The 26,343-nt window shown below is 43.8% G+C and overlaps 1 protein-coding gene across 5 annotated transcripts in view; it reads left to right on the top strand.

Moving 5' to 3' along the window:
• myo3b (myosin IIIB) overlaps positions 1-26,343 on the top strand; it is an 881,575-nt gene that overhangs the window by 288,297 nt on the left and 566,935 nt on the right. For all 5 annotated transcript variants that reach the window (XM_038789471.1, XM_038789472.1, XM_038789473.1 and 2 more), the window contains 5 exons: positions 12,672-12,788; positions 16,191-16,295; positions 21,395-21,478; positions 22,393-22,595; positions 24,018-24,116. In XM_038789471.1, coding sequence (XP_038645399.1) covers positions 12,672-12,788; positions 16,191-16,295; positions 21,395-21,478; positions 22,393-22,595; positions 24,018-24,116 — 608 coding nt within the window. The remainder of the gene's footprint in view (positions 1-12,671; positions 12,789-16,190; positions 16,296-21,394; positions 21,479-22,392; positions 22,596-24,017; positions 24,117-26,343) is intronic.

Below are 26,343 nucleotides of genomic sequence, written 5' to 3' on the forward strand. Positions count from 1 at the left end.
ATGACACTTTGTCAAAGATGCTGCCAGACCTGCTGAGATTTTCCAGCATTTTCTCTTTTGGTAATTTTCCACATGGTTAGCTGATTGCCAGTACTGTCACTTGACTAGAGGCACAGCTGTTTCTGGAGCACAAGTCTTTATTATTATAGCCGGGATGTTGTCAGTGCCCATATTCTTTGCTGTATCTAGTGCATTCAACCATTTAACATCATCAGGAGTGAATCAAATTGGCTGAAGACTGACATCTGACAACTGCGCCACTAGAGGAGGCCAAGATTAATCAACCACTCAGCACTCCTCACTGAAGATGTATGCAAATGTTCCAGCCTTTTCTTTTATACTGACTTGTTGGGCTCCACCAGCATTGGGGATTGGCATGTTTGTGGAGTCTTGTCCTTCGGTTAGTTGTTTAATTGTTATCCTCCATTCACGATCGGATGTGGCAGCACTGCAAAGCTTTCATCTGATCGGTTGGTTGTGGAATTGCTTTGCCCTGTCTATAGCATGCTGCTACAGTTAACTGAACACAGCAGGGACAGCGGGAGGGGTATTAACATTAGCCCAGCAGCATTGGGTTAGAGAAAGAAAAATCATGCACATCATTCATTTCTTATCACTGTCTCGCAACCTCTGCTGGATGTTTCAATGTGTGAATGCCAGGTGTGTTTTCGTTGTTATTCCGTGTGCAATTGAATATCCTGCTGATGCTGTGTGAAAGCTCACATGAATAATAGGCAACTTGATGAGACATATCCCTGCAGGTTTACCCAGCAAGAAATCAATGCCTTGAGAGGAGATGAGGAAAATTAGTGAGGAAAGAAATGAACATTTGATCATACTTTTTTTTAAAGTGTGGCATTTTTGGAATTACTGGTAAGATTCAGACTGGTTGAAAGAAAGCAAATGTTGTATGAATTGACATAACCTTGGACGTACATGCTTGATATTTGCTGACATCATTTCATATTTTAAGAAGTTCCCTCAGCTATTTAATTGAAAAGCCCTTCTCCTGTAGTTGACAAATTGACAGTCTGAATTAGGTGGATAAAGTACTGAGCAAACATAGATTTTGCCATTTCAATACGTTATGGCATTAGGCCAACCTTGTGAATATAGCTTTATGTGTCCTGTCTGCTCAGGAGCCGGGCTACATAGTTGATGTTGTTAAAGAAGTATTAAAAAAGTGCCTATGAAAAAAGTGCCTTGTTGCAGGAAATTAATTTAATTTCACAAGCATTTCTTAAACAGAGAAAGCAGGTTGTAGGTAACGCAAAAACAAAATAGCCCAAATCTTCTGATCAGGGTCAGGGGCACAGAGTTGGGAAATTCACCGGTGGTGGGGTTCTCTAGGAGTTGGGCTGGGTGACCCTGGAACGAATGGTGGGGATGCTGGGTAAGGAGGCAAGCTGGGCTCAATCCACCAGCAGTATATCAAAATTTGAGAAAAAAAAATAAAACAGCCCTCACTCCTCACCCTCATACCACTTCATGCCATCAGCCCCTATGGCCCTCATGCTCTCCATGCCAATTGTTATGGGCCAGGGTTTAGAGAACACCAAAGTGTGTCATGGAGTTCCCCTAACCCACAACTTTTAATAGTGGTTATGGGGAGCACAAGGGCCTACTTTACAGGTGTGATGCAACAGTGATCTAAAGTACTTTCATAACAAAACCATGTTTATTTATGAATCCAGTTAACACTTTATAATCCCACAGTAAACATCTGAACAACTATCAACACCAATAATACCCAAAGATACAATATTCTCAAAGTAACCCTTCATAACTTTCCTAACAATATCCATAAGACCAAAAGACCCTTTTTACAGAAAGACAGCAGGTTTAAATTCTCTACAGAAACAGATATTACTTTGAAATCCTCAAATGATCTGGAGACAGTCTTTAGATTGTAGAGATAGATCAATGCACCTTCTTACTGCGACTGCAGCTGCTTCAACTCTGAAAATGAAACTAAAACAGACAGACACACACCAGCCTTTTAGCTCAAAGCGAAAGTAAAAGCAGAATCACAGCTCAATTCCACCCACACACTGACATCACTGCAGCTATTTGATAAACACCCATTTATTAAAGGTACATCCACTACAGCTATTTGATAAACATCCATTTCTTAAAGGTACTCTCACATGAAACAATCTATGCCCCTCTGCCCATCACCCCTCACACCCTCCATGCCAACATATGCCATTCTGCCCACCCCCTGCCCCCATCACCTCCATGCACCAACCTATGTACCTCTACCACAACCCCCCCCCCCTTGACCTCCCCATACGCTGAGTGTCTGCCTATGCTCCACACTCCCATGGCCCTTCATAGCCCCTTGCCAAGTTAGTGACAACCCAGACCTCCCACCCACCACCATTTGCCCTTACATTTACCATGCCAGCTCACCCAGCATCCACCATGGGCAGACCTCAGCACCCACGCTGATATTAAATAAAACTAAGCTCCAAGTGTCTATTAAAAACTTCTCCATTTATGAGACTAAATATGTGGTGGCTGGCAGTTCTGGTGGCACCTGTTCCACTGGCCAGAATGGCAGCATCCCGTGTCAGATTCTGCATTTGGAGCCTCGTTAATTATGCACAGGCTTGTTCTCCTCTGAGTCACCTGGTGTTCTGGCTGCCATCAGCTGGTGGGTTTGAAGATCCTGGTGCCATAGTTAATACCAATCCAGCACACTCATCACTCTCTCCTGCCCATCTGTCTTCACTGCAGGATTGCAGCAACCCAGAGGGAAAAGGCTAGCAGCCCCAAGATGCACCCCAAGTATATCCTTTTGACCCCTTGTTTGTTAGCTTTTCATGCAGCCTTGTCAGGATCTATCTTATCTCTGCCTTCCATTATTCATCATCTTCATCTAACCCCTTGTTCCTCTGCCTGCCAATGTGAGTCCTTGCTCTTCCCTTGCCCTGCTTTCTCAACCCTCCTTCCACATTGCACCCCTTGCCTTTGTCAGGGACCTTGACATGCTCCCCCACCCACCTCGCATTCCACCTCTGATCAACTGTCACATATTTGATGCAGTGTCTGTATGAGTCCTGCAGCACAGTGCTGTCCAAATAGACACTGGTGTGTAGCACCAGGGGGAAAGAGACCCCTGTACTTCCAGTCCCAGCTGCAGCACTGATCTGACTCGTTGACAAAGGAGGGTCCATGGGTCCAGTAGCATGGTGCTGTCCATGAAGACCAGCTCGACATAGAGATAGAGGACAGGAACTGGTCTGCCTGGCAGAGTGGTGAACAGCACATCAGGAGCGAAGCAGCACTGTGACAAAAGGGCTTTGTTGCACTTACCTCAAACTCTTGCCAACTGAGGATTGCCTTTTGGATGCCATCTTTTCCAATTGGGGTTCAGACTAACATAATTTCTTGCTGCCGTGATGCAAGATCGGAAGCCCGCCACTGGCCAGCTGTTTTATGAGCATTCATAAGATGCAAATTAAAGCAAATTGCATTCACGGTACTAGCCAGTGGGGAGACCGACCCGCCATTCACCACCATTAGGAGAATTGCAATGCAATTTTACATTGATGGGTTTCTGACTTGTGTCTCCCATTAGATTCTCCACTCTCACCTGCCAGAGGCGGGATGGGAGAAATGGGAGAATTCCACCCAATGTTTTTTTTAAAAAAACGCTCTCCTTCATGAAAATCCATTGGCTACATTTACAATCTTCCAACTAAGTTATACTTTATAACAATTAACATTTCATTCAATTACATAAAACCTTATAAAAACAAGCGGAATTCACAAACACACATTAAACAATTCATAACGACTTAGATTTGTCAATCAAACTGGAAGGCGTCCAATTATGATACTGTACAGGTGTGAAATCAGTCATCCAGCACCCATGCAATAATGGAAACCCTCAGGCTTTTTTCAACAGGCAGTTAAACATATCTTTTTAACATTTCAAGCAGTCTTTTTCAAAAAGTTAAGGAACAGGAGTTGTAAATGTTTTCACTGTTTGACAGTTTACAGTTTATCTGGACACTTTTGACAGTTGCTTTTGGCAGTTCCAATACACTTCACAGTTGTGATCAGTTTATGAACTCTTTATGCACATTTATGCCTAATTTTCGCAATCTCAGGGGGCACCTGACCCGTTCCAAAGGACACCAGGGCTGGGTTCTCCGCCCCAGCGCCGGGTCGGAGAATCGTCAGGAGGGCATGAGAATCGCACCACGCCTCCTTTACGCCAGCTCGCCGATTCTCCGGCGCCGATTTCCGGGCTCCCGTGGGATCGCCGTTGCGATGGTCAGGGGCCATTGAACCCCCCCCCCCCCAGCGATTCTCCGCCGAGTTCGGCTGAGTCCCGCCGGCGTGGGTTACGTATGGTCCCACCCGATGGGACCTCGGAGTTCCATCTGCAGGGGTCGTCCTGGTGGGGGGGGCGGGGGGATCCAACCCCGGGGGGGGGGTCACGGTGGCCTGGCCCCAGCCTACCGATCGGCGGGCGGGCTAGTTCCGTGGGGGCCTATGTTCCTCCGCGCCGGCACCCTGTAGGGCTCTGCCATTTTGCCCGGGGGCTCGCACTGAGATGGGAACCCATGTGCGCATGCGTGAAATCGCGACGGTTGTGGCGTGCATGCGTGTAATCACACCGATCGTGGCGCGCATGCGCAGACTCACACTGGCCGTGGTGTGCCGGCTCTTGCAGCCAGAGCTGCGGACACCACTCTGGCACCATACTTGTCCCCCAGGAAGGGGTGGATAGCTGCTAGTTGAGGCCCGTTGACACCAAAGCGGCTCACGCCACTTTTCATGCCGGCGTCAGAACTTGGCCGCAGAATTGGAAAATCCCGGTCCAGATCTCTCCCAAAGGTGTCCACGGCCATACCCAAAAAATGCTACCTTAACTCCCCAAAAGTGTACCCTGGTTATCTGAATGAATTCACAACGTTCAGATCTGCTGCCATCAGGTCTAATCTGCACAGGCTTCAGATCGCTCTGACACGAGTGGAGGTAGATCCCAATTTCTCTGGACAGCTGCCTCTGTGCAAAACGTGTGTGCAAATCCCACCCGGGCCCATTCATGTTCCTGTGGAGAGGCTCTCCACCATTGCAAAAATCCAGGCCTTTGCGTTTGGAGGCTGAAGAGGGAAGATCTATGGGGTAGATCAGGTCAATGACGTGGTGGGTGACAATGTTTTGTGATGGGTTGTAAAATTGTTGCAGATATTTTAATTTCTTTAGGTAAACATGGGTATACAAGGTTGTTGCAGATAACAGATGGAAAAGGAAGCAAAGGAGATGACAGATTTTGGAATATCAGGGAAGGGATTCTCTGATCCTGAGGCTAAGTGTTGACCCCCCCCCCCCCCCCCCCCCCCCCCCCCTGATGCTAGTCCTGTCGAAGAGGTTATCCCGGAGCTGATGGAGACGATAGGGTGTGGCTGGCACATTCAGAGGGAGGTGTCAGCAACACTCCAGCAGATCCATAGCCGCTTGGAGGAGTCCCAGAATCTATGGGCGCAGGAGTTGTCGCTGGCATTGCGTGGCACTGAGGGCAACACTTCTAGGGTGGTAACTGCAGTGGAGAGCCTGGTGCATGATGTCGGCACCATTAGTGAAGGTATCCAGGGCGTCACACAGTCTGTGACAGCCATGGTTGAGGGTCTCTACAGAATGTTAGCGTCCTGGGGGATGTCACCCAGTACCAGGCTGACCTTGATGAGGTTCTGCGGGACATGTCCCTCTCTCAGATGGGAATGGCCAAGGTGGTGCGGAGCTTCTCCCAGTCGCAGATGGGAATTGCTGAGACGCTGCAGAGCATGGTCCAGTCACTGAGGGAAATCGCGGAGGGCGTCGATATGATGGTGTGGACCATGGGGAACTGCCTGGACAGGCAGAGCCAGATAATGCATGGGCAGCCTGAACTCGAACCCCAGGGCCCTATGGGCACCGACCGGGAGGAGGGGGCGCTGGATGCCAATCCGGACCTCTCCCATGGAGTGGTGATGTAACTCAGCTACCCTGAGTTACACTCCTCTGATGACCGGACCCTCCGGCCTCAGAGCCCCCAGAGGATGCCTGCCAGAGGCATCGAAGGCAATGGGACAAGGTAAGCAGCTGGCTGCCCCCATCTCAGATGTGCACCTTGGGGACATTCCTAAACGTAGCGGTAGAGTTAGGAGGGCAAAGCACATCGAGGATCACTGATGGCACCGGGAGAGGGAGGAAGCAATGGGGGTAGGGAGATGGCTGGGGGTGGGGAGAAGGCAGCACTATTGGGAGAATGAGGAATTGTTACACACAATAAAAACCCTTGTGCACAACCGGTATAAGAACTAGGAGCAGGAGTAGGCCATCTGGCCCCTCGAGCCTGCTCCGCCATTCAATTAGATCATGGCTGATCTTTTGTGGACTCAGCTCCACTTTCCGGCCCGAACACCATAACCCTTAATCCCTTTATTCTTCAAAAAACTATCTATCTTTACCTTATAAACATGTAATGAAGGAGCCTCAACTGCTTCACTGGGCAAGGAATTCCATAGATTCACAACCCTTTGGGTGAAGAAGTTCCTCCTAAACTCAGTCCTAAATCTACTTCCCCTTATTTTGAGGCTATGCCCCGTAGTTCTGCTGTCACCTGCCAGTGGAAACAACCTGCCCGCATCTATCCTATCTATTCCCTTCATAATTTTAAATGTTTCTATAAGATCCCCCCTCATCCTTCTAAATTCCAACGAGTACAGTCCCAGTCTACTCAACCTCTCTTCATAATCCCACCCCTTCAGCTCTGGGATTAACCTAGTGAATCTCCTCTGCACACCCTCCAGCGCCAGTACGTCCTTTCTCAAGTAAGGAGACCAAAACTGAACACAATACTCCAGGTGTGGCCGCACTAACACCTTATACAATTGCAACATAACCTCCCTAGTCTTAAACTCCATCCCTCTAGCAATGAAGGACAAAATTCCATTTGCCTTCTTAATCACCTGTTGCACTTGTAAACCAACCTTCTGTGACTCATGCACTAGCACACCCAAGTCTCTCTGAACAGCGGCATGCTTTAATATTTTATCGTTTAAATAATAATCCCGTTTGCTGTTATTCCTACCAAAATGGATAACCTCACATTTGTCAACATTGTATTCCATCTGCCAGACCCGAGCCCATTCACTTAACCTATCCAAATCCCTCTGCAGACTTCCAGTATCCTCTGCACTTTTCGCTTTACCACTCATCTTAGTGTCATCTGCAAACTTGGACACATTGCCCTTGGTCCCCAACTCCAAATCATCAATGTAAATTGTGAACAATTGTGGGCCCAACACGGATCCCTGAGGGACACCACTAGCTACTGATTGCCAACCAGAGAAACACCCATTTATCCCAACTCTTTGCTTTCTATTAATTAACTAATCCTCTATCCATGCTACTACTTTACCCTTAATGCCATGCATCTTTATCTTATGCAGCAACCTTTTGTGTGGCACCTTGTCAAAGGCTTTCTGGAAATCCAGATATACCACATCCATCGGCTCCCCGTTATCTACTGCACTGGTAATGTCCTCAAAAAATTCCACTAAATTAGTTAGGCATGACCTGCCTTTAACGAACCCATGCTGCGTCTGCCCAATGGGACAATTTCTATCCAGATGCCTCGCAATTTCTTCCTTGATGATAGATTCCAGCATCTTCCCTATTACCGAAGTTAAACTCACTGGCCTATAATTTCCTGCTTTCTGCCTACCTCCTTTTTTAAACAGTGGCGTCACGTTTGCTAATTTCCAATCCACCGGGACCACCCCAGAGTCTAGTGAATTTCGGTAAATTATCACTAGTGCATCTGCAATTTCCCTAGCCATCTCTTTTAGCACTCTGGGATTCATTCCATCAGGGCCAGGAGACTTGTCTATCTTTAGCCCCATTAGCTTGCCCATCACTCCCTCCTTAGTGATAACAATCCTCTCAAGGTCCTCACCTGTCATAGCCTCATTTCTATCAGTCGCTGGCATGTTATTTGTGTCTTCCACTGTGAAGACCGACCCAAAAAACCTGTTCAGTTCCTCAGCCATTTCCTCATTTCCCATTATTAAAACTCCCTTCTCATCCTCTAAAGGACCAATATTTACCTTAGCCACTCTTTTTTGTCTTATATATTTGTAAAAACTTTTACTGTCTGTTTTTATATTCTGAGCAAGTTTACTCTCATACTCTATCTTACTCTTCTTTATAGCTTTTTTAGTAGCTTTCTGTTGCCCCCTAAAGATTTCCCAGTCCTCTAATCTCCCAGCAATCTTTGCCACTTTATATGCTTTTTCCTTCAATTTGATACTCTCCCTTATTTCCTTAGATATCCACGGTCGATTTTCCCTCTTTCTTCCGTCCTTCCTTTTTGTTGGTATAAACCTTTGCTGAGCACTGTGAAAAATCGCTTGGAAGGTTCTCCACTGTTCCTCAACTGTTCCACCATAAAGTCTTAGCTCCCAGTCTACCTTAGCTAGTTCTTCTCTCATCCCCTTGTAATCTCCTTTGTTTAAACACAAAACACTAGTATTTGATTTTACTTTCTCACCCTCCATTTGTATTTTAAATTCCACCATATTGTGACCGCTCCTTCCGAGAGGATCCCTAACTATGAGATCATGAATCAATCCTGTCTCATTACACAGGACAAGATCTAGGACCGCTTGTTCCCTCGTAGGTTCCATTACATACTGTTCTAGGAAACTATCGCGGATACATTCTATAAACTCCTCCTCACGGTTGCCTTGACCGACCTGGTTAAACCAATCGACATGTAGATTAAAATCCCCCATGATAACTGCTGTACCATTTCTACATGCATCAGTTATTTCTTTGTTTATTGCCTGCCCCACCATCTCGTTACTATTTGGTGGCCGATAGACTACTCCTATCAGTGACTTTTTCGCCTTACTATTCCTGATTTCCACCCAAATGGATTATCCTCCATAGCACCGATGTCATCCCTTACTATTGCCCGGATGTCATCCTTAAATAACAGAGCAACACCACCTCCCTTACCATCCACTCTGTCCTTCTGAATAGTTTGATACCCTCGGATATTTAACTCCCAGTCGTGACCATCCTTTAACCATGTTTCAGTAATGGCCACTAAATTATAGTCATTTACGATGATTTGTGCCACCAACTCATTTACTTTATTCCGAATACTACGAGCATTCAGGTAAAGTACACTTATGTTGGTTTTTTTACCTCTGTTTTGAATCTTAACATCTCCAGTTTTATTCCTTTTGTTATTACTGGGCCTATTTACTGTGCTCCCCTCAGTCACTGTACCTTGTACTGTCGCCCTTATGGATTTCTGACTATGTCTTCTCTGCCTTGCACTTTTCCCCTTACTTCCTTTTGTTTCTGTCCCTGTTTTACTACCTTCCAACTTCCAGCATTGGTTCCCATCCCCCTGCCACATTAGTTTAAACCCTCCCCAACAGCTCTAGAAAACACCCCCCCTAGGACATCGGTTCCAGTCCTGCCCAAGTGCAGACCGTCCGGTTTGTACTGGTCCCACCTCCCCCAGAACCGGTCCCAATGCCCCAGGAATTTGAATCCCTCCCTCTTGCACCATCTCTCGAGCCACGCATTCATCCTATCTATCCTGACATTCCTACTCTGACTAGCTCGTGGCACTGGTAGCAATCCTGAGATTACTACCTTTGAGGTCCTACTTTTTAGTTTAACTCCTAACTCCCTGAATTCCGCTTGTAGGACCTCATCCCGTTTTTTACCTATATCGTTGGTGCCTATGTGCACCACGACAGCTGGCTGTTCACCCTCCCCCCCAGAATGTCCTGCAGCCGCTCCGAGACATCCTTGACCCTTGCACCAGGGAGGCAACATACCATCCTGGAGTCTCGATTGCGTCCACAGAACCGCCTGTCTATTCCCCTTACGATCGAGTCCCCTATCACTATAGCCCTGCCATTTTTCTTCCTGCCCTGCTGTGCAGCAGAGCCAGCCACGGTGCCATGAACATGGCTGCTGCTGCCTTCCCCTGGTGAGCCATCTCCCTCAACAGTATCCAAAGCGGTATATCTGTTTTGCAGGGAGATGACCGCAGGGGACACCTGCACTGCCTTCCTACTCTTGCTCTTTCTTTTGGTCACCCATTTTCTATCTCCCTCAGTAACCTTCACCTGCGGTGTGACCAACTCGCTAAACGTGCTATCCACGACCTCCTCAGCATCGCGGATGCTCCAAAGTGAGTCCATCCGCAGCTCCAGAGCCGTCAAGCGGTCTAACAAGAGCTGCAACTGAACACACTTCTTGCACGTGAAGGAGCCAGGGACAGTGGACGTGTCCCTGAGCTCCCACATCGCACACGAGGAGCATGACACGGGTCTGGGATCTCCTGCCATGTCTTAAACCCTTGGTAAACTTAAACAACTAGAATTTCAAAATAAAAATAAATAAATTAGACAATGAAAAGAAAAAGAGAGACTACTTACCAGTCACTTACCAGGGTTAAAAAGCACCTCTGTCACCTTCTTCTGCAATGCGGACTGAACTCCGTACCCTTGGCCCATCTCATCAGGCACCTCCCCCTCCCCGTGGCACTCACCCATCCTCCGGTCGTGGACATGTCCCTGGAGCAGGGTCCCATCCCCTGGGTGTTCAGATGTTGGCTACAGCTGTGTGACTGGTGTTGTTTCCTGCAGGGGGCTGGTTTAGCTCACTCAGCTAAATCGCTGGCTTTTAAAGCAGACCAAGCAGGCCAGCAGCACGGTTCGATTCCCGTACCAGCCTCCCCGGACAGGCGCCGGAATGTGGCGACTAGGGGCTTTTCACAGTAACTTCATTGAAGCCTACTCGTGACAATAAGCGATTTTCATTTCATTTTTCATTTCAGTGTTCAAGCACAGTGCCCATGCATCATGGTGTGATTGTGATGCTGGGCAATGCCTCCCACATGGCTGGCCGACCCCTGGAGAGCCACTTGGGTTATGTGAAGTGCTGACTTAACCATGGTTGCTAATTCCCTATTAGCGATGACCTTCAGCCGCATGGCCAGAGGCCTCGGCAGTCGGTTGGGATTATGGGTAGTCGGTGCGGCAAACAGGTAGGGACAAGGGTTGCCCCCGGGGTGGGTACACATGATCCAGGGGTTGGCATCGTGGTACCGTGAGGGGTTGCACCCCCCCCACCCTCCCATGGCAGCCCACCCCTGCGGAAGGTCCACCATCCCCAGCCAAGTGTCCCCCACCCTCCGCGAGCACTGGGGTGGCAATGGCAAGCCCAATGCCCCCCCCGGAATATTTGCCTGTGAGCAAAGATGGACACTCACTTCCCCACAGATGCCCTTCCGCCAGGTTTACGTTAACCAAAAGGAGTACTAATTAGGGCAGCACGGTGGCACAGAGGGTTAGCCCTGCTGCCTCACGGTGCTGAGTTCCAGGTTCGATTCCGGCTCTGGGTCACTGTCTGTGTGGAGTTTGCACATTCTCCCCGTATTTGCGTGGGTCAAACCGGCACAACCCAAGATATGCAGACTAGGTGGATTGGCCACGCTAAATTGCCCCTTAATTGGAAAAAATGAATTGTGTACTCTAAATTTATTTTAAAAAAGGAGTACTAACCGGCACCAGCATGACCACTTCCTGGGGAGAACCCTGAATGATGGGAGTCCATCGGATATGGGGTGGCTCTTGTTAGGGGCTGCTTTAGCACAGGGCTAAATCGCTGGCTTTGAAAGCAGACCAAGGCAGGCCAGCAGCACGGTTCAATTCCCGTACCAGCCTCCCCGAACAGGCGCCGGAATGTGGCGACTAGGGGCTTTTCACAATAACTTCATTTGAAGCCTACTCGTGACAATAGTGATTTTCATTTCATTTTTCATTTAATTGTACCGAAATGGGGCTTACGTGGTGGTAATTGGTTTCTCGCTGCGCTACGGCGAGATCCTGATTTCCCCCAAGGGAGCGGGTTGTTTGCATTGCAAATTGTTTGGTGCCTGGCGCGGTTCTCATTTTTAGCCTCTCCCGCTATTCACCGGTCTAATTTTGCAAGAAAGAGTGTAACGAGGTAGGGGAATCGCGCCCATTGTATTTTCTGTAATTGCTGAAAATTTGTGCTTCATGTGTCTTTTCAATTGTAAATGAATAGTTTGGTTTGTATAATTCATGAAATCTATAGAAATCTGTTATAAATGTGGCTGTGTTTGCTTCCTGTTTTCTCCAACTAATATTACTTCTGACATTTAATCACCTATTTTTTTCTGTTCTAGCACTGTCCACATTATTCATGTGCATGTACGTTTCATATCCCTTCCCTCTCTATTCCTTTTCAAATGCTACTCACCTGTAATAGCTCATAGCTTGACATAACACTACATCGAGAGTATGCACACTGCAGGGCCTGATTAATAGATAAGAATACCTTCAAGAACAGAAAGAGTTAGGTCCATTCATGGACACAGCTAAGAGAAAGATAGTTTTATAAAAATCCAAAATTTCCAATAGTTGCGTATTCTAATTCTACTTCCTCTTGATCCTTAATTAACAAAATATTAGATAATATTTATAACTGTTCTAATTCTGTCATAACTATTCTGTGGAATATACAGTTCATTTGTCTATCTAGCACAGCTGAGGAACAATATCTTTATCAAAAGCATATTGTAAAATTTCATAATTTATCATATTTCTCTCTCTCAGGAAACCATCATAAACTGTCTACAGAAAAGATACTCTGAGTTACAGATATACACCTACGTTGGGGACATTTTAATTGCTTTAAACCCTTTCCAGGACCTACCTATTTACACACCAGAGGTAAGTCAGAATTTCTAACGTGTTGTCTGAGAACATGAGAACCATAAAGAGTGATTTTGGTTTTTCAGCCAAAACTGTGTGGTTACCATACGAACTTTCCCTCACTCTTCACATCATGGCAATTTTGGAATATATATGCAAATTTGGGTCCGACAGAACCCCAAAGCAATTTTCAATTGTAAATCCATGGGGTAATGCACAAGTGCTGCCCATTGCGCCAACAATTCTTCAAATTCTCACCATGACACACTGAGCTTATCCTGTGTGTAGCTGAGCTACACAATCAGGAAACTCCCAGATACCACTCCCAATCTCTGCTTTGGGCTGTGTTGCTACTACTGTCACATACTTCTCTGGCACCGAAGGTTGATCTTGCCGACTTGGGCATGGTGTTACAGCATACACTATAACCTTGAAGATAAAATTATTCTCGATAAGAAGAAGCTCTATGCACCTAAACTGTCAAAAAGCTAGATACAGCATTTTATTACATCCCACAGAAATTAGATTAGATTTAAATTTATTGCCACATGTACCGAGGTACAGTGAAAAGTATTGTTCTGCGAACAGTTCAGGCAGATCGTTCGACTATGAAAAACATAGGACATACACTAAATACACAATGTAAATACATAGACATAGGTATCAGGTGAAGCATATGGAGTATAGTGCTGCAACAATAGAGAAGATGTATGGAGAAATCAGTTCAATCCATATGAGGGCCATTCAGGAATCTGGTAAGAGCGGGGAAGAAGTTGTTTTTGAATCTGATGTTGCGTGTTCTCAGACTTTTGTTCTGCATCACACACATACAACGAATTAAGTTTAACTATAGTCACTGTGAAAGCAAATAATGCACATATGATTAATGAATGCCTCATAGAAATAGAATGGATTTCATATAGGAACATAAGAACAAAAGTAGTTCATTCAGCCCCTCGAGCTATCTGGACATTCAGTGAGATCATGGCTGATCTGTGGCCTAACTTAACATACCTGCCTTTGGCCCATATCCCTTAATATCTTTGCTTGACAAAAATCTATCTATCTCAGATTTAAAATTAACAACTGATCTAGATTCAACTACGAAAGGGAAAATGCTGGAAAATCTCAGCAAGTCTGGCAGCATCTGTAGGGAGAGAAAAGAGCTAACGTTGCGAGTCCGATGACTCTTTGTCAAAGCTTTAGCTCTTTTCTCTCCCTACAGATGCTGCCAGACTTGCTGAGATTTTCCAGCATTTTCCCTTTCGTTTCAGATTCCAGCATTCGCAGTAATTTGCTTTTATTAGATTCAACTACTGTCTGTGGGAGAGTTCTGAACCTCTACCACTCTTTGAGTGAAGAAGGTCCTCCTAACATCTCTTTCGAACGGTCTCAAACTAATTTTTAGATTAGGCCCCCTAGTTTTAGAATAATCCCCAATGAGTGGAAAGAGTTTATCTTTATCTACCCTGTCTTTCCCTGTTAATATCTTGAATACTTCGATCAGATCACCCCGTAATCTTCTAAATTCTAGCGAAAACTGGTAATTTGAGTAATCTCTCCTCCTAACTCAACCCGCGCAATCCAGGTATCATTTTTGTAAACCTACATTTCACTTCCTCCAAGGCCAAAATATCCTTCCTAAGGTGTGGCTCCCAGAACTGCTCACAGTATTCCAAGTGGGGTCTACCGGGGTTTTGTGTAGCTGCAGCATAACCCCCAGTGTATTTATACTCCAATCCTCTAGATATAAAGGCTAGCGTTTCATTAGCCTTTTTGATTATTTTCATCACTTCCTGGAATTTTAAGGACCTATGCATGTGAACGAACCCCCAAGTCTCTTTGGACATCCACTAACCTAACCTCTTTCCATTTAGAAAGTACTCTGCTCTATCCTTTTTTGGTCCAAAATGGCCAACCTTACATTGCTTGCATTAAATTCCACCTGCCACAATTTTACCCATTCACTGAGTCGGTCAATGTGTCCTTGCAATGTTATACTGTCATCTTGGCTGTGTACAATGCCACCTAACCTTGTATCGTCCACAAATTTGGATATATGACTTTCTCTGCCATCATCCAAGTCATTATTGAGTAGTGTGAATAATTAATACCCTAACACAGATCCCTGTGGCACACCACTAGTCACTTCCTGCCAGTTAGAGTAATTACCTATTTTCTCCATATAAATGACATCCATAGATGTTCCCTAGTCCACGACCTTACACACCTCTTAAAAAATTTCAATAAGATTAGTCAGGCATGACCTCCGCTTCACAAATCCATGCTGGCTGTCCCGAATATACCAAATTCTTTCAAGGTGTCAGTTACCCCATCCCTGATTATAGACCCCGGCAATTTCCTCACCTCCAATGTAAGGCTAACTGGTCTGTAATTACCTGGTTTATGACTTTCACCCTTCTGAAAAAGTGGATTCACGAGCAATTTTCAAACCCAGAGGGACTATTCCTAAATCTGGAGAACTCTGGAAGATTATAGTTTGGGCATCTACAATGTGCTCACCTTACTTCCTTTGACACCCTCGGATGGAAACGGTAAAGTCCTGGGGATTTGTCACTCTTTAGTTCCATTAATTTCCTAGTTAGTGATGCTGTACTTGCGTCAATTGTATTCAGTCCCTGTCCTCTATTGACTATTTTTGTTTTGGGACTTATGGCAAAATATCATCCTTTTCTACTGTAAATACTGAGGCAAAGTAATTATTAACATTTCTGTTATTTCCTCATTATCACTGAAAATATATCAATTTTTCAGCTATTAATGGGCCTACATTGCTCTTCCCACCCACTTTCCCTTTATATAACTATAAAATGTCTTCGTATTGCTTTTGATGTCCCTTGCAAGTTTTCTTTCATAATCCCTTTTCGTAGCTCTTATAAGCTGCTTTGTGATCCTTTGCTGGTCATTGTACCTATCCTATTCGTCCGGATCTGTACTATGTCTTTGTAAGCCCTTTCTTTTAGTTTTATGCTGTTCCTGACCTCTTTGTTTTTTGTGAAGCGGAGCCTTTGCCTCCCAGGGTATACACTTGCTCTGTATCTCATTAAATGTTTCTTTAAATATTCTCCACTGATCTTCAGTCGTTTGACCCTTTAACAGATCTTCCCGTTTACCGTGGACAATGTCTGCTTCATCCTGTTCAAGTCAGCCTTACCCAAGTCTAAAATTCTCATGTCTGTAACATGCTTTTCACTTTCAAATTCTATACTGAATTCAATCATATTGTGATCGCTATTTGATAAATATTCACGCCATTAAACTACTAATTAAATTGGGCTTATTACTCATAACTAAATCTAATATTGCACATATGTGTTGCATAATATGTCACATGAACTGTAATAATCTTTGTGCGATACTTTTTCTGATGATTTGATATTGTGCAATATTTTCCTGCAGTTTTCTAAGCTTTATCATGGTGTGAAGCGTTGTTCAAATCCTCCACACATTTTTGCCACTGCGGATGCTGCATATCAAGGAATGGTAACTTTTAGCAAAGATCAGGTGAGAGTCAACATGAGAAAAGTTTACAAGTAAGCAATATTGTTCGAAGACTGAACACATATTTATGTAGAACATGTAAAACATGAACCAGGACAGGAGTTTTCCTTTGAGATTCAGGACCCTGGTGTAAGGATAAGTGTGGGTCAGAAGCATGCACTGTGTGAGGGACCATTACCTGCCAGCGATTTTCTTCGATTATACCATTTAATGGTCAGAAGGCAATCTTACCGTCCAATTAAGGATAATTTGGAGGACCAATACGAGTCTTTCTAGTATTGAAGAAGTAGCAGGATGTCTTTTCAGATAAGTGAGAGAGAAGGTGTTCCAAGATAGAGGAAGCTTTCTCTAACCTTTTAAAAATGCAGTCATTAGCCACGGGTGCAACTGTAGGAGATGGGGCCCGAGAATAAGCGAAGAGCCAGGGGGCGCAGCAACATGCGGGCAACTCGCACTGGGGCCAACAACAGGAAGGCAGAACACCCATATGGGGCCCACGGCCATGGAAGGGAGGGAAATAAGTAGTTGTCAACATGTACAGTGATGCGTGTTTGTTTTTATGATCACTTATTATACTTTAGTCTATATTTGTCATGTAACATTAGTCTTTCCTTAGTTGCCTTCCCAAACACTGTGTTCGGCTATGAAACCTGTAAACTAATCGTACAAACTGAAATATGTAACATAAAAGTTGTGAAAACCGATAAAAACATTTTGTTTTCAAAAGCTGTCAGCAGAAGGGGCACCTCAGCATAGGGTGATCTGCACTGAAGGTGGGGAATGCCTATAAGCCTGCCTGGAATTCCGACACCCCCGCCTGCTGACAGGTAGCCAATTCCAGGCAGCTATGGTGTTCTCCACTGCCTCATGAGGCCTGGAGGCCAACTGAAAAATTCTAGTCCGCCTCCATCTCTAGGCTTTAATTGATCTTCAATTTCAAAAAGAAATGGAATTGGTTACCTATCGATTATGTACCCCAGGTACGGAATGGAATTGTTATGCTGACCGACGGTGAAAATCACCCTGCCTGCCCAACTCTGTTCTCATCAGGGCCCAAGAAGTCTGCCCCGTAAATTAATTATGCAATTTTGACTCAGGAGAAAAAAATGACAATTATTTTGCAGTTGTATTAGTGCACCATGTTATGTTCCTTGTATTGTTCTCCGAGATAGCCAAAGTCATAGTGTTGACAAAGAACATAAAGTTATATGTTTAAATCAAAACTAGTTTATTTTACACTACTTAAATTGGTTTGCACACTCTACTGAGTAACAGTTAACAAAATAATAGTATTCAATCTATGATACAGTAATTAATTATCTCTCTGATATATAACCTACACTCAAACTCAACTTCACACTATCCTTCGACACCAACTTCTCCAACAGCTTCTCCCAGAATGCCTAGAGATGCAGCCTTTTATAAGACTACTCAGTGCCATCTAGTCTTGATATACATGAACATAATTTTATTAACCCTTTACTCTCCTTAGATTATACATATCATTACACACCACTTGTTGGTTAACTATGGAGTAGGTCATGCCCAAACCATTGAGCACTCACAGCTGAAGGTTTTGTTAGTCAGAAGCAAGTTAACCTACCCCCAACATTGAGAAAATATTTTTCCTTATTCTTCTTAATGAAAAAGATTTCAAATCCTTCCACAACCCCTAGATGCTGGCTCCAATTCTTGCTCAAACGCATTACCAGCTGCCAATCCATTTTCAGCCAATGTCCCTGCACTTGCTGTGGCTATCCCACAAATGCTAAACAGGCCTTGTATCTTGTCTCCTTTAATAATAACCACTCCAATTGATTGTATTTTGGTCAGTGTAACTACTCCCCTCTTTCTCTGCCTCTATATCACTCCTTCACCATGTCATGACCCCATCTCATCAGAAATCTTTTTCCTTGCCTCCTCCTGACTTCTCGATCCCCGTAACCTTTCCCTCATCAACAGACTCCCCTTCCTTGCTGCTATTTGCATCATCCTCTCCTTTCTCCTCACTGCGTTCTTCTTCCTCATTCTTTCGGCTGGTTTGTCCTGAAATACTCACATTGGCCTGGACTATCCATGTAGAAGGCCAGGGGAAATCAGCTAGTTTTCCTTATTATTTTAGTTCAATTAAATTTTAGTGGTGAAACACCTGACAGAGCTACAACCTAAAATGTCAGACTGATAATTTTGCAGCTGTATTCCAGCTCAGCTGCTGCCTGAGTTGTCTATCCTCAGCAGCATTCTGTACAGTGGTAGCTTGAAAAGCCTCATATGTATACCTTACACTCCATCAGACTCAAAAGACAAACTGGAGAGAGATGGAGACTGATTTGGATAGATAATCAACTCCCAGGCTGGTTGGTTGGTTTATTTATTTAAAGAGTTAAAGGCTCAAAAGGAATAAAAGTTAATCAAATGCACATTTAATTTATTTTGACAATGAAGCTTTTTTTTATGGGCTTGCTAATGGGAATGCGATTATTGGATTATCTGAGAACACATGTGACTAAGTTTTTGGATACGTGGGTTTGAGTAGGGTGATCATGGCTCGGCATAACATTGAGGGCCGAAGGGCCTGTTCTGTGCTGTACTGTTCTATGTTCTATGTTCTAAGGTAGAGGGGACAGTCAAAGTCCTGGGCGTCACCTTTCAGTCACCTATTTTTAAACTCCTGGGCTATGTTGGGGTAGTTGACTGGCCTTGCTGATGGCATGCCTTAGTTGGGCTTTCAAAATGGTGGGCGGCACGGTAGCTCAGTGGGTTGCACTGTTGCTTCACACTGTTGCGCCAGGGTCCTGGGCCACTGTCTATTTGGTGTCTGCACGTTCTCCCTTTGCGTGGGTTTCCTCTGGGTGCTCCAATTTCCTCCCACTAGACCCGAAAGACGGGCTGTTAGGTAATTTGGACATTCTGAATTCTCTCTCTGTGTACCCAAACAGGCGCCAGAGTGTGGCGACTAGGGGCTTTCACAGTAACTTTATTGCAGTGTTTATGTAAACCTACTTGTGACAATAAAGATTATTATACATTATTAGAATTATTCAATTTTTTTTAACTTTGATTATTCTCCCCAATTTTTATGAATGGAAATACCATTTTGTAAAAGTAGCAACATAGTCATTGGATGTTTATAGTGAAAAAGGCACATTCACAGAGACCAACTTGTATCTGCTGTGTTATGGGTATGCATGAGACACTTTGGCAGTGCCACAGATCTGAGAGAGATTCGGCATGAATAGACATTAAGGTGGAAACATTTATTTACATGGCGTTGATTCTAGCACTGCTATCAGATTGTGTTGATTTATCAGAGTAGGTAGAGCCCTCTGCTTCCGCAGTCTGAATGGTGTTCTTTAATAATATCAGTGAAGCACAGCATACAGGCTGCGGAGGTATCAGTCTGTAGCAGTGTCTGCCCCCCTGGGAATTGAAGTAAGTCTGCGTAGCAATGCTATGCAAACCAATATCACCCTCCAAGTATTCAGCAGATTGGCGGGAACTCTTTCTATCTTGCATTTTTGGTCTATTTTCCATTTTTGGTCTATTTTTAAATGAGTACATTTGAGTAATCTTACTGTTTCAGATCATTTGAAGCATGTTATCATCTTCTAGATTTGCTCTCTGATATTTAGGATAGTGTACACAGCATTGAAACTGGTGCTACTTCCTGCCAAGCATGAGCAGCCATTCCCTCGGAGAGATGCACTGGAGTAAAAATGGACCAACCCTCCCCAATCCCTCCATATTGTCAGCCAAAAATATGGGACTGAATTTTTAACTACCGATGCAAGGAGGTGGATGGGCTTCGAATTTCTTGCCGCCAGTCTGAGTGCTGGTTTTCCAGCTCCATCGGGTAGCCATTTAACCTTGTGAAGGGCCTGTTTAGTAAAGTCTCTTGTCAGGGGGAAGGCCCTGGAGACGATCTTCTAGCTTGCCTGAGTTTAGCTGCAGCCACGGGCCATCCTGTGGAAGGGTTCCTCCCTCCCTCCACAATGGTGGTTAGCGGTAAAGCCTTTGTATTTTATTCTTGAAAAAGTTGGAGTGAGCACCCAATTTTGGCCAATTAATGGCGAAAGGGTGTCATGACATTCTGCTGCCACTTCTAAGCTAGAGGATCACTTATCGAGAGGCCACCCTCTGATCTCAGTTGAATGGGAAGCCCACCGCCTGCCATTAATTGGCCAATTCGAGGAAAGTCACATGTAATTGACAGTTTCTCTCACAGTGCAGGCCTCCGACCCTCATTTGAGCAAGGTGGCAGGGTTCTGACGTCCACAATGAAAATGCATTTTGAGTCTGCTTTAAAGATCTAACAATTCCCCCTTCCCTCTCCTTCACCTATAGTTAGCCGGCCGCATCTCTTTAAATTTCAGCACAACATTGTGTGGCATATTGTGCAGGCAGCTATAAATAATTATGTAGGTGAGTTTACCTCACAAAATTATGGGCTGTCAATTCATCAAGCAGTTGGCTACTTGCATTAGGAATTAGGCAATTAAGTCTAAACTTAGTCCACACTAAAATAAAATGTTTGAAGTAATGTGTTTTGTTGCAATTTCATTGAAAAGATGTTGAGATGATGCTTTCAGAAGTTTTTTTTAAACAAGATAGCATTACATTTGTTTTATTAAAATAACATTGTTCCATCAAAAAACATTTTTGGAGGGGGGGTTAAGATTTCTGTTTTCTTAGTTCCAATTTAACGATAAAAGCTGGGTGGAGCAATGGTTAGCACTGCTGCCTCACAGCGCTGAGAACTCTGGTTCTACCCCGGTCCCGAGTCACTGACCCGAGTGGGGTTTGCATTCACCCCGTGTTTGCGTGGGCCGCACTCCCACAACCCAAGAAGATGTGCAAGCTAGGTGGATTGGCCATGCTAAATTTCCCCTTAATTGGAAAGAAAAGAATTGGGTAACCTAAATTTATTTTAAAAAAGAAAAGAAAAACAATAAATGTTGTTTCTATTTGAGTTAATTGTTTGTGCAGCACTTCAGAAAGAGCATTGTTATAAAGTCGTGTGTTCTATGATTTCAGAATTTCATAAGAGTTGACTATTAACCAGATTGTTTTGGTATTGTTTTCATTTGTTTTGACCATACCAGTGCATTATCATAAGTGGAGAAAGTGGTGCCGGGAAGACGGAGAGCGCACATTTGATTGTTCAACACTTAACCTATTTGGGAAAGGTATGTTTGGTATAGGTTAAAGTCACCATAGTCCCCGAGGACCATAACATGCTCTCGCTTTTTTGAGGGAGAGCTGACTGGTGGTGATTTCACCTGAGGGTCACCACACCTCAGGCAAGAGGCAAGGTTTGAAAAGCCGGGGTCATAGATAACCTCAAACTACGTGAGAATTGAACCTGCGCAGTTGTCATCATTCTACATCACAAACCAGCCATCTATCCAACTGAGATAACTGACCCCATGTTTGGTATAATACCTGTTAATATTAAACCACTTTAACATTTCTGAAATGGATAAAACTGTCCTTTGCCTTTTTTGTGTTTATAATGGTGAAAAATATAGCATACAAGGATCATATGAATTTCTATTTAAATACAGAATTTAAAACTTTGTACCTTTGACATACGTTCTGACCTTTATTTTATTTCCATACATGCTAATTTCTTGCGTCAGTGTTGACTGGCCACTTGGAGCCTGAAGCCTAGTTTCTGATGTTTACCAATGTCCTGTTCCGACATATGTAATGGGCAATTAACCCTGGTCCTGCTGCTTATTAACCTACAGCTAATAAACCTGTTGGTGGCCAAACATTTGCCCACTGTACCAGCCTCCCGAACAGGTGCCAGAATGTGGCGACTAGGGGCTTTTCACAGTAACTTCATTGAAGCCTACTCGTGACAATAAGCGATTTTCATTTAATTTTTCATTTCATTCCAGTAGGTAATCTATCATCTATCCTTGCCACTCTAATCTCTCACTTACACTGTTAACTCTTGTGACTACTTTTCCCCTGCAGTTCTGCATTCTGGTTATTGCTGTTTGAAATTAAAGAAAGAAGGGATCTACAATCATAATCACAAAACTTGTTTTTAATAATATATGTTTGGCTAATGGACAGATGCCTTATATTGCAGGCTAACAATCGCGTTCTGCGAGAGAAGATTCTTCAAGTAAATCCACTTGTGGAAGCCTTTGGAAACGCTTGCACTGCAATCAATGATAATTCCAGTCGATTTGGGAAATATCTAGAAATGAAGTTCACTCCCACAGGGGCTGTAATGGGAGCGAAGATCTCTGAATATTTGTTAGAAAAATCAAGAGTTATTCAACAACCTGCGTATGTAATCTCTAGATTTAAATACATTCTTTCATTTTATCTATCAATTAATATTTTCCTCAACTGTGCATGCAATTCTGATGCATGAAGGACTTTTGTTAATACTGACATTGGTTGTCATAATGGGAAATTTTGTGTTCTGTAGCAGTAACATCCTTCATCTTGATATGCATCATTGCTACTGTTTCTATTGTTATCAAGAAATAATCGTGTAAGAATAATTTCATTTAGTTGCTGACACTAATCTGAAATGTACTCTTTTGTTCTTTCTTAATGTCCAAATATTGCCATTCTGCATGACTTTTTTTTCATTCATTCATGGGAGATGGCATTATCCGCTAGGTGCCAATCAAGCGGGTTGCTTTGTTCTGGATGGTGTCAAGCTTCTTGAGTGCTGTTGGAGCTGCACTCATACAGGCACATGGAGAGTATTCCATTACACTCCTGATTTGTGCCTTGCAGATGGTGGACAGACTTTGGGAAGTCAGGAGGTGAGGTACCTGCTCAGGATTTCTAGCCTCTGTCCTGCTCTTGTAGCTGCAGTATTTATATGGCAAGTCCAGTTCAGTTTCTAGTCAATGGTAACCACCTGGATGTTGATAGTGGAGAATTCAGTGAAAATAATGCCACTGAATGCTAACGGGCGATGGTTAGATTCCCTTTTTGGAGATTGTCATTGTCAGTGTAAGTACGAATGGATAAAGCCATAACATGCTTTATGAATTTGGACACGGAGAACAAGAGTAAAGAAGTAAGGATAAATTTGTACAGAATATTTGTTAGGCCACAATTATAGCACTAATTGCAATTTTGAGATGTCCATTATAAAAAGGAAATGAAAGCTGTACAAAGCATACAATGCAAATTCACAAGTGAATATTATTATGAGGTCCGATTAAGGAGAAAGATTAAAAGAAGTGTCTTTAAGTATTTGTACCGCAGCATACTTTGCCATGAGGAGAAAATGACGTAGAGAGACTATTAATTGTTTTAAGGGGAAACTAGATATAATTGGAAGCAGAGAAAGACACAGAGCTGTCTGAAGTGATTGGGATAGTGGGAATAGATTTAGATTGCATGAACACAAGGGTTTGGACAGATACAATTGGTCTGCTCTTTCTGCAGAATCTGTGGTTTTTACAGTGGTATCCTATAGGGTATGCCTTCCCCTTGACCTTAATTTCTCAGTTTCAAAAGTATAGTCATAAAAATATCTGCTAACATTATTGGTTCAGTAATATGAACTGAAACAGGTTCAGTACTATCAACTAAGACAAAAGGACTCTTATTTATGAGAATTTGAATTCTAAATTATTCTTGAAAATCAATTTTTCTGCTTGTATTTATTAAAATCCAGATTTCAAAAGTTAATTTGAAGAACTGATGGTCTGATTTAATATTAGCAATATTCTTTACTTTCAGAAGCGAGAAAAACTTTCACATTTTTTATTACATCTATGCTGGTCTCTATCATCAGAAAAAACTGACAGAATATAAACTTGCTGAAAATAAACCTCCAAGGTGAGTAATTGTGCAATGCTTTATAACATTGGGATGCCAATTTTATTGAAAATGTGATGTGTCTGGCATTGAGCAATATACTATGTTTACCACTTTCAGATGCTACATTGGTTATGACAGAGCTATTACCTTTGGTAATAGTGTGAATGGAAGAAATAATTGGGGTTATCACATCCTTCAGAAACATCTCAAATCCCTTCACATATAATGAATCACTTTGAAATCCATTGACTGTTGTTATGTGGACAAAGGGCGAAATTCTCCCAAAAATGTCTAAGTGCCATTTCGGTTGGGAAAATTGGGCCAGTACCATTCCCATCATGATCCTCTCATACCCAGTCACTTTTTTGGTGCCACGTGGCATGAAGCCACTGGCAAGGAAGTATACTCGGAGATCGGGGAGCCCTATCATAAGAAAAAAGTTATTGAAACATTTTCATTGACAACAAACTCAAGCAGCCTAATATGCAGCTCATACATAACAGTATCATAATAACAGTATATGTTTTTTAAAAAAGAAACCCACAAACCAACCTTATAACTCCCATAATCCCAACAAAATAATTTACCCCCAACAGTAATAATAACCAACCCCTCCCTTACCCTCCCCACACACCTTCGAATAGCTGATGGTGACTAATTCTTTGAAGTATGAGATGAATGGCTGCCACCTCAGGTTGTGGCACTAAGGGAAATTTAGGACAAGCCGTACAGATGAAATCACATAACTGAAAATATGGAAACAAGTGTGCCCTGACAGTTGAAATTTGGCCATGAATTCCACTCAGCTGGCAAACCGTCCCTCCAAGAACAGATCCCTAAAGCACTCCAAGCCCTTTCTTTATCACGCATCCAAACCTGAAGGCACAAGCAAATGGTTACCGCACAAGGGGGCTAGCAATGACATGGCACTCAGCTTGTAATGCTGCTTCAACTGCCTCCATATCCTTAATGTGGAAATCACCACCAGGTTTGAAGGGAGAACGAAGGCAAAGCCATAACCAAAACTTGAACCCTAACAGGAACTCGCCTCCACCTCCCCATATGGAGTCTGACTCCCCCAGCAACTTCTCAACATTGGCCGCTTAATAATAAAAGAGAAATTTGAGCATCGCCAGGCCCCGAGACTGCCTGTCCCTCTGAAGGTACACCCTACAAGTTCTTGGTGACTTACCCACCAAATAAAAGCAGTCACCAACTTGTTTACCTTGGCAAAAAAGACTTAGTAAGGCAAACATGGAGCCATTGGAACAGAAATAAGAACCATGGCAGAATATTCATCTTAATTTTCTGGACCTTGCCCGCCAGGGACAGCGGAAGGTTATCTCACCTTTTTAAATTGGACCTCAGGCTGCTCACCGAACTTGTAAAGTTTAATTTATGAAGCATGGACCAACCATGGGTCACTCGGATACCTAGATACCAGATGCTACCTCTGGCAAGACGAAAAGGCAGTACATCCAGATTGACTTCCCTCCCTGGGAGGGTTAACTGGAAATTATTCACTCTTCTCAGCACTGTAGCACAGTGGTTAACACAGTTCCAGGATGTGTGGGTCCCAGCTCCAGGGTCCCAGGTTCGATTCCCAGCTTGGGTCACTGACTGTGCGGCATCTGCAGGTTCTCCCTGTGTCTGTGTGGGTTTCCTCCGGGTGCTCGGTTTCCTCCCACAGTCCAAAGATGTGCAGGTTAGGTGGATTGGCTGTGCTAAATTGCCCTTAGTGTCCAAAATGATTAGATGGGGTTAGTGGGTTACGGGGATAGATTGTGTTATGGGCCAGGGTTTAGAGAACTCCAAAGTATATCATGGAGTTCACCTGCCCCACAACTTTTAAAAATAAATTTAAGAGTACCCAATTCATTTTTTTCCAATTAAGGGGCAATTTAGCGTGGCCAATCCACCTAGCCTGCACATCTTTGAGTTGTGGGGGTGAAACCCACGCAAACACAGGGAGAATATGCAAACTCCACACGGACAGTGACCCAGAGCCGGGATCGAACCTGGGACCTCGGCGCTGTGAGGCAACAGGGCTAACCCATTGTGCTGCCCCTGCCCCACAACTTTTAATAGATTTTGTTTATGGGGAGCACCAGGGCCCACTTTACAGGTGTGATGCAATAGAGATCTAAAAGTATTTTAAAACGAAAACAATGTTTATTCTATGAATTCAGTTTACACTTTATAAACACACATTAAACATCTTATCAACTACAAACAGTGATACTTT

Source organism: Scyliorhinus canicula, chromosome 2, assembly GCF_902713615.1.
Source record: "Scyliorhinus canicula chromosome 2, sScyCan1.1, whole genome shotgun sequence".
Classification (NCBI taxonomy): domain Eukaryota; kingdom Metazoa; phylum Chordata; class Chondrichthyes; order Carcharhiniformes; family Scyliorhinidae; genus Scyliorhinus; species Scyliorhinus canicula.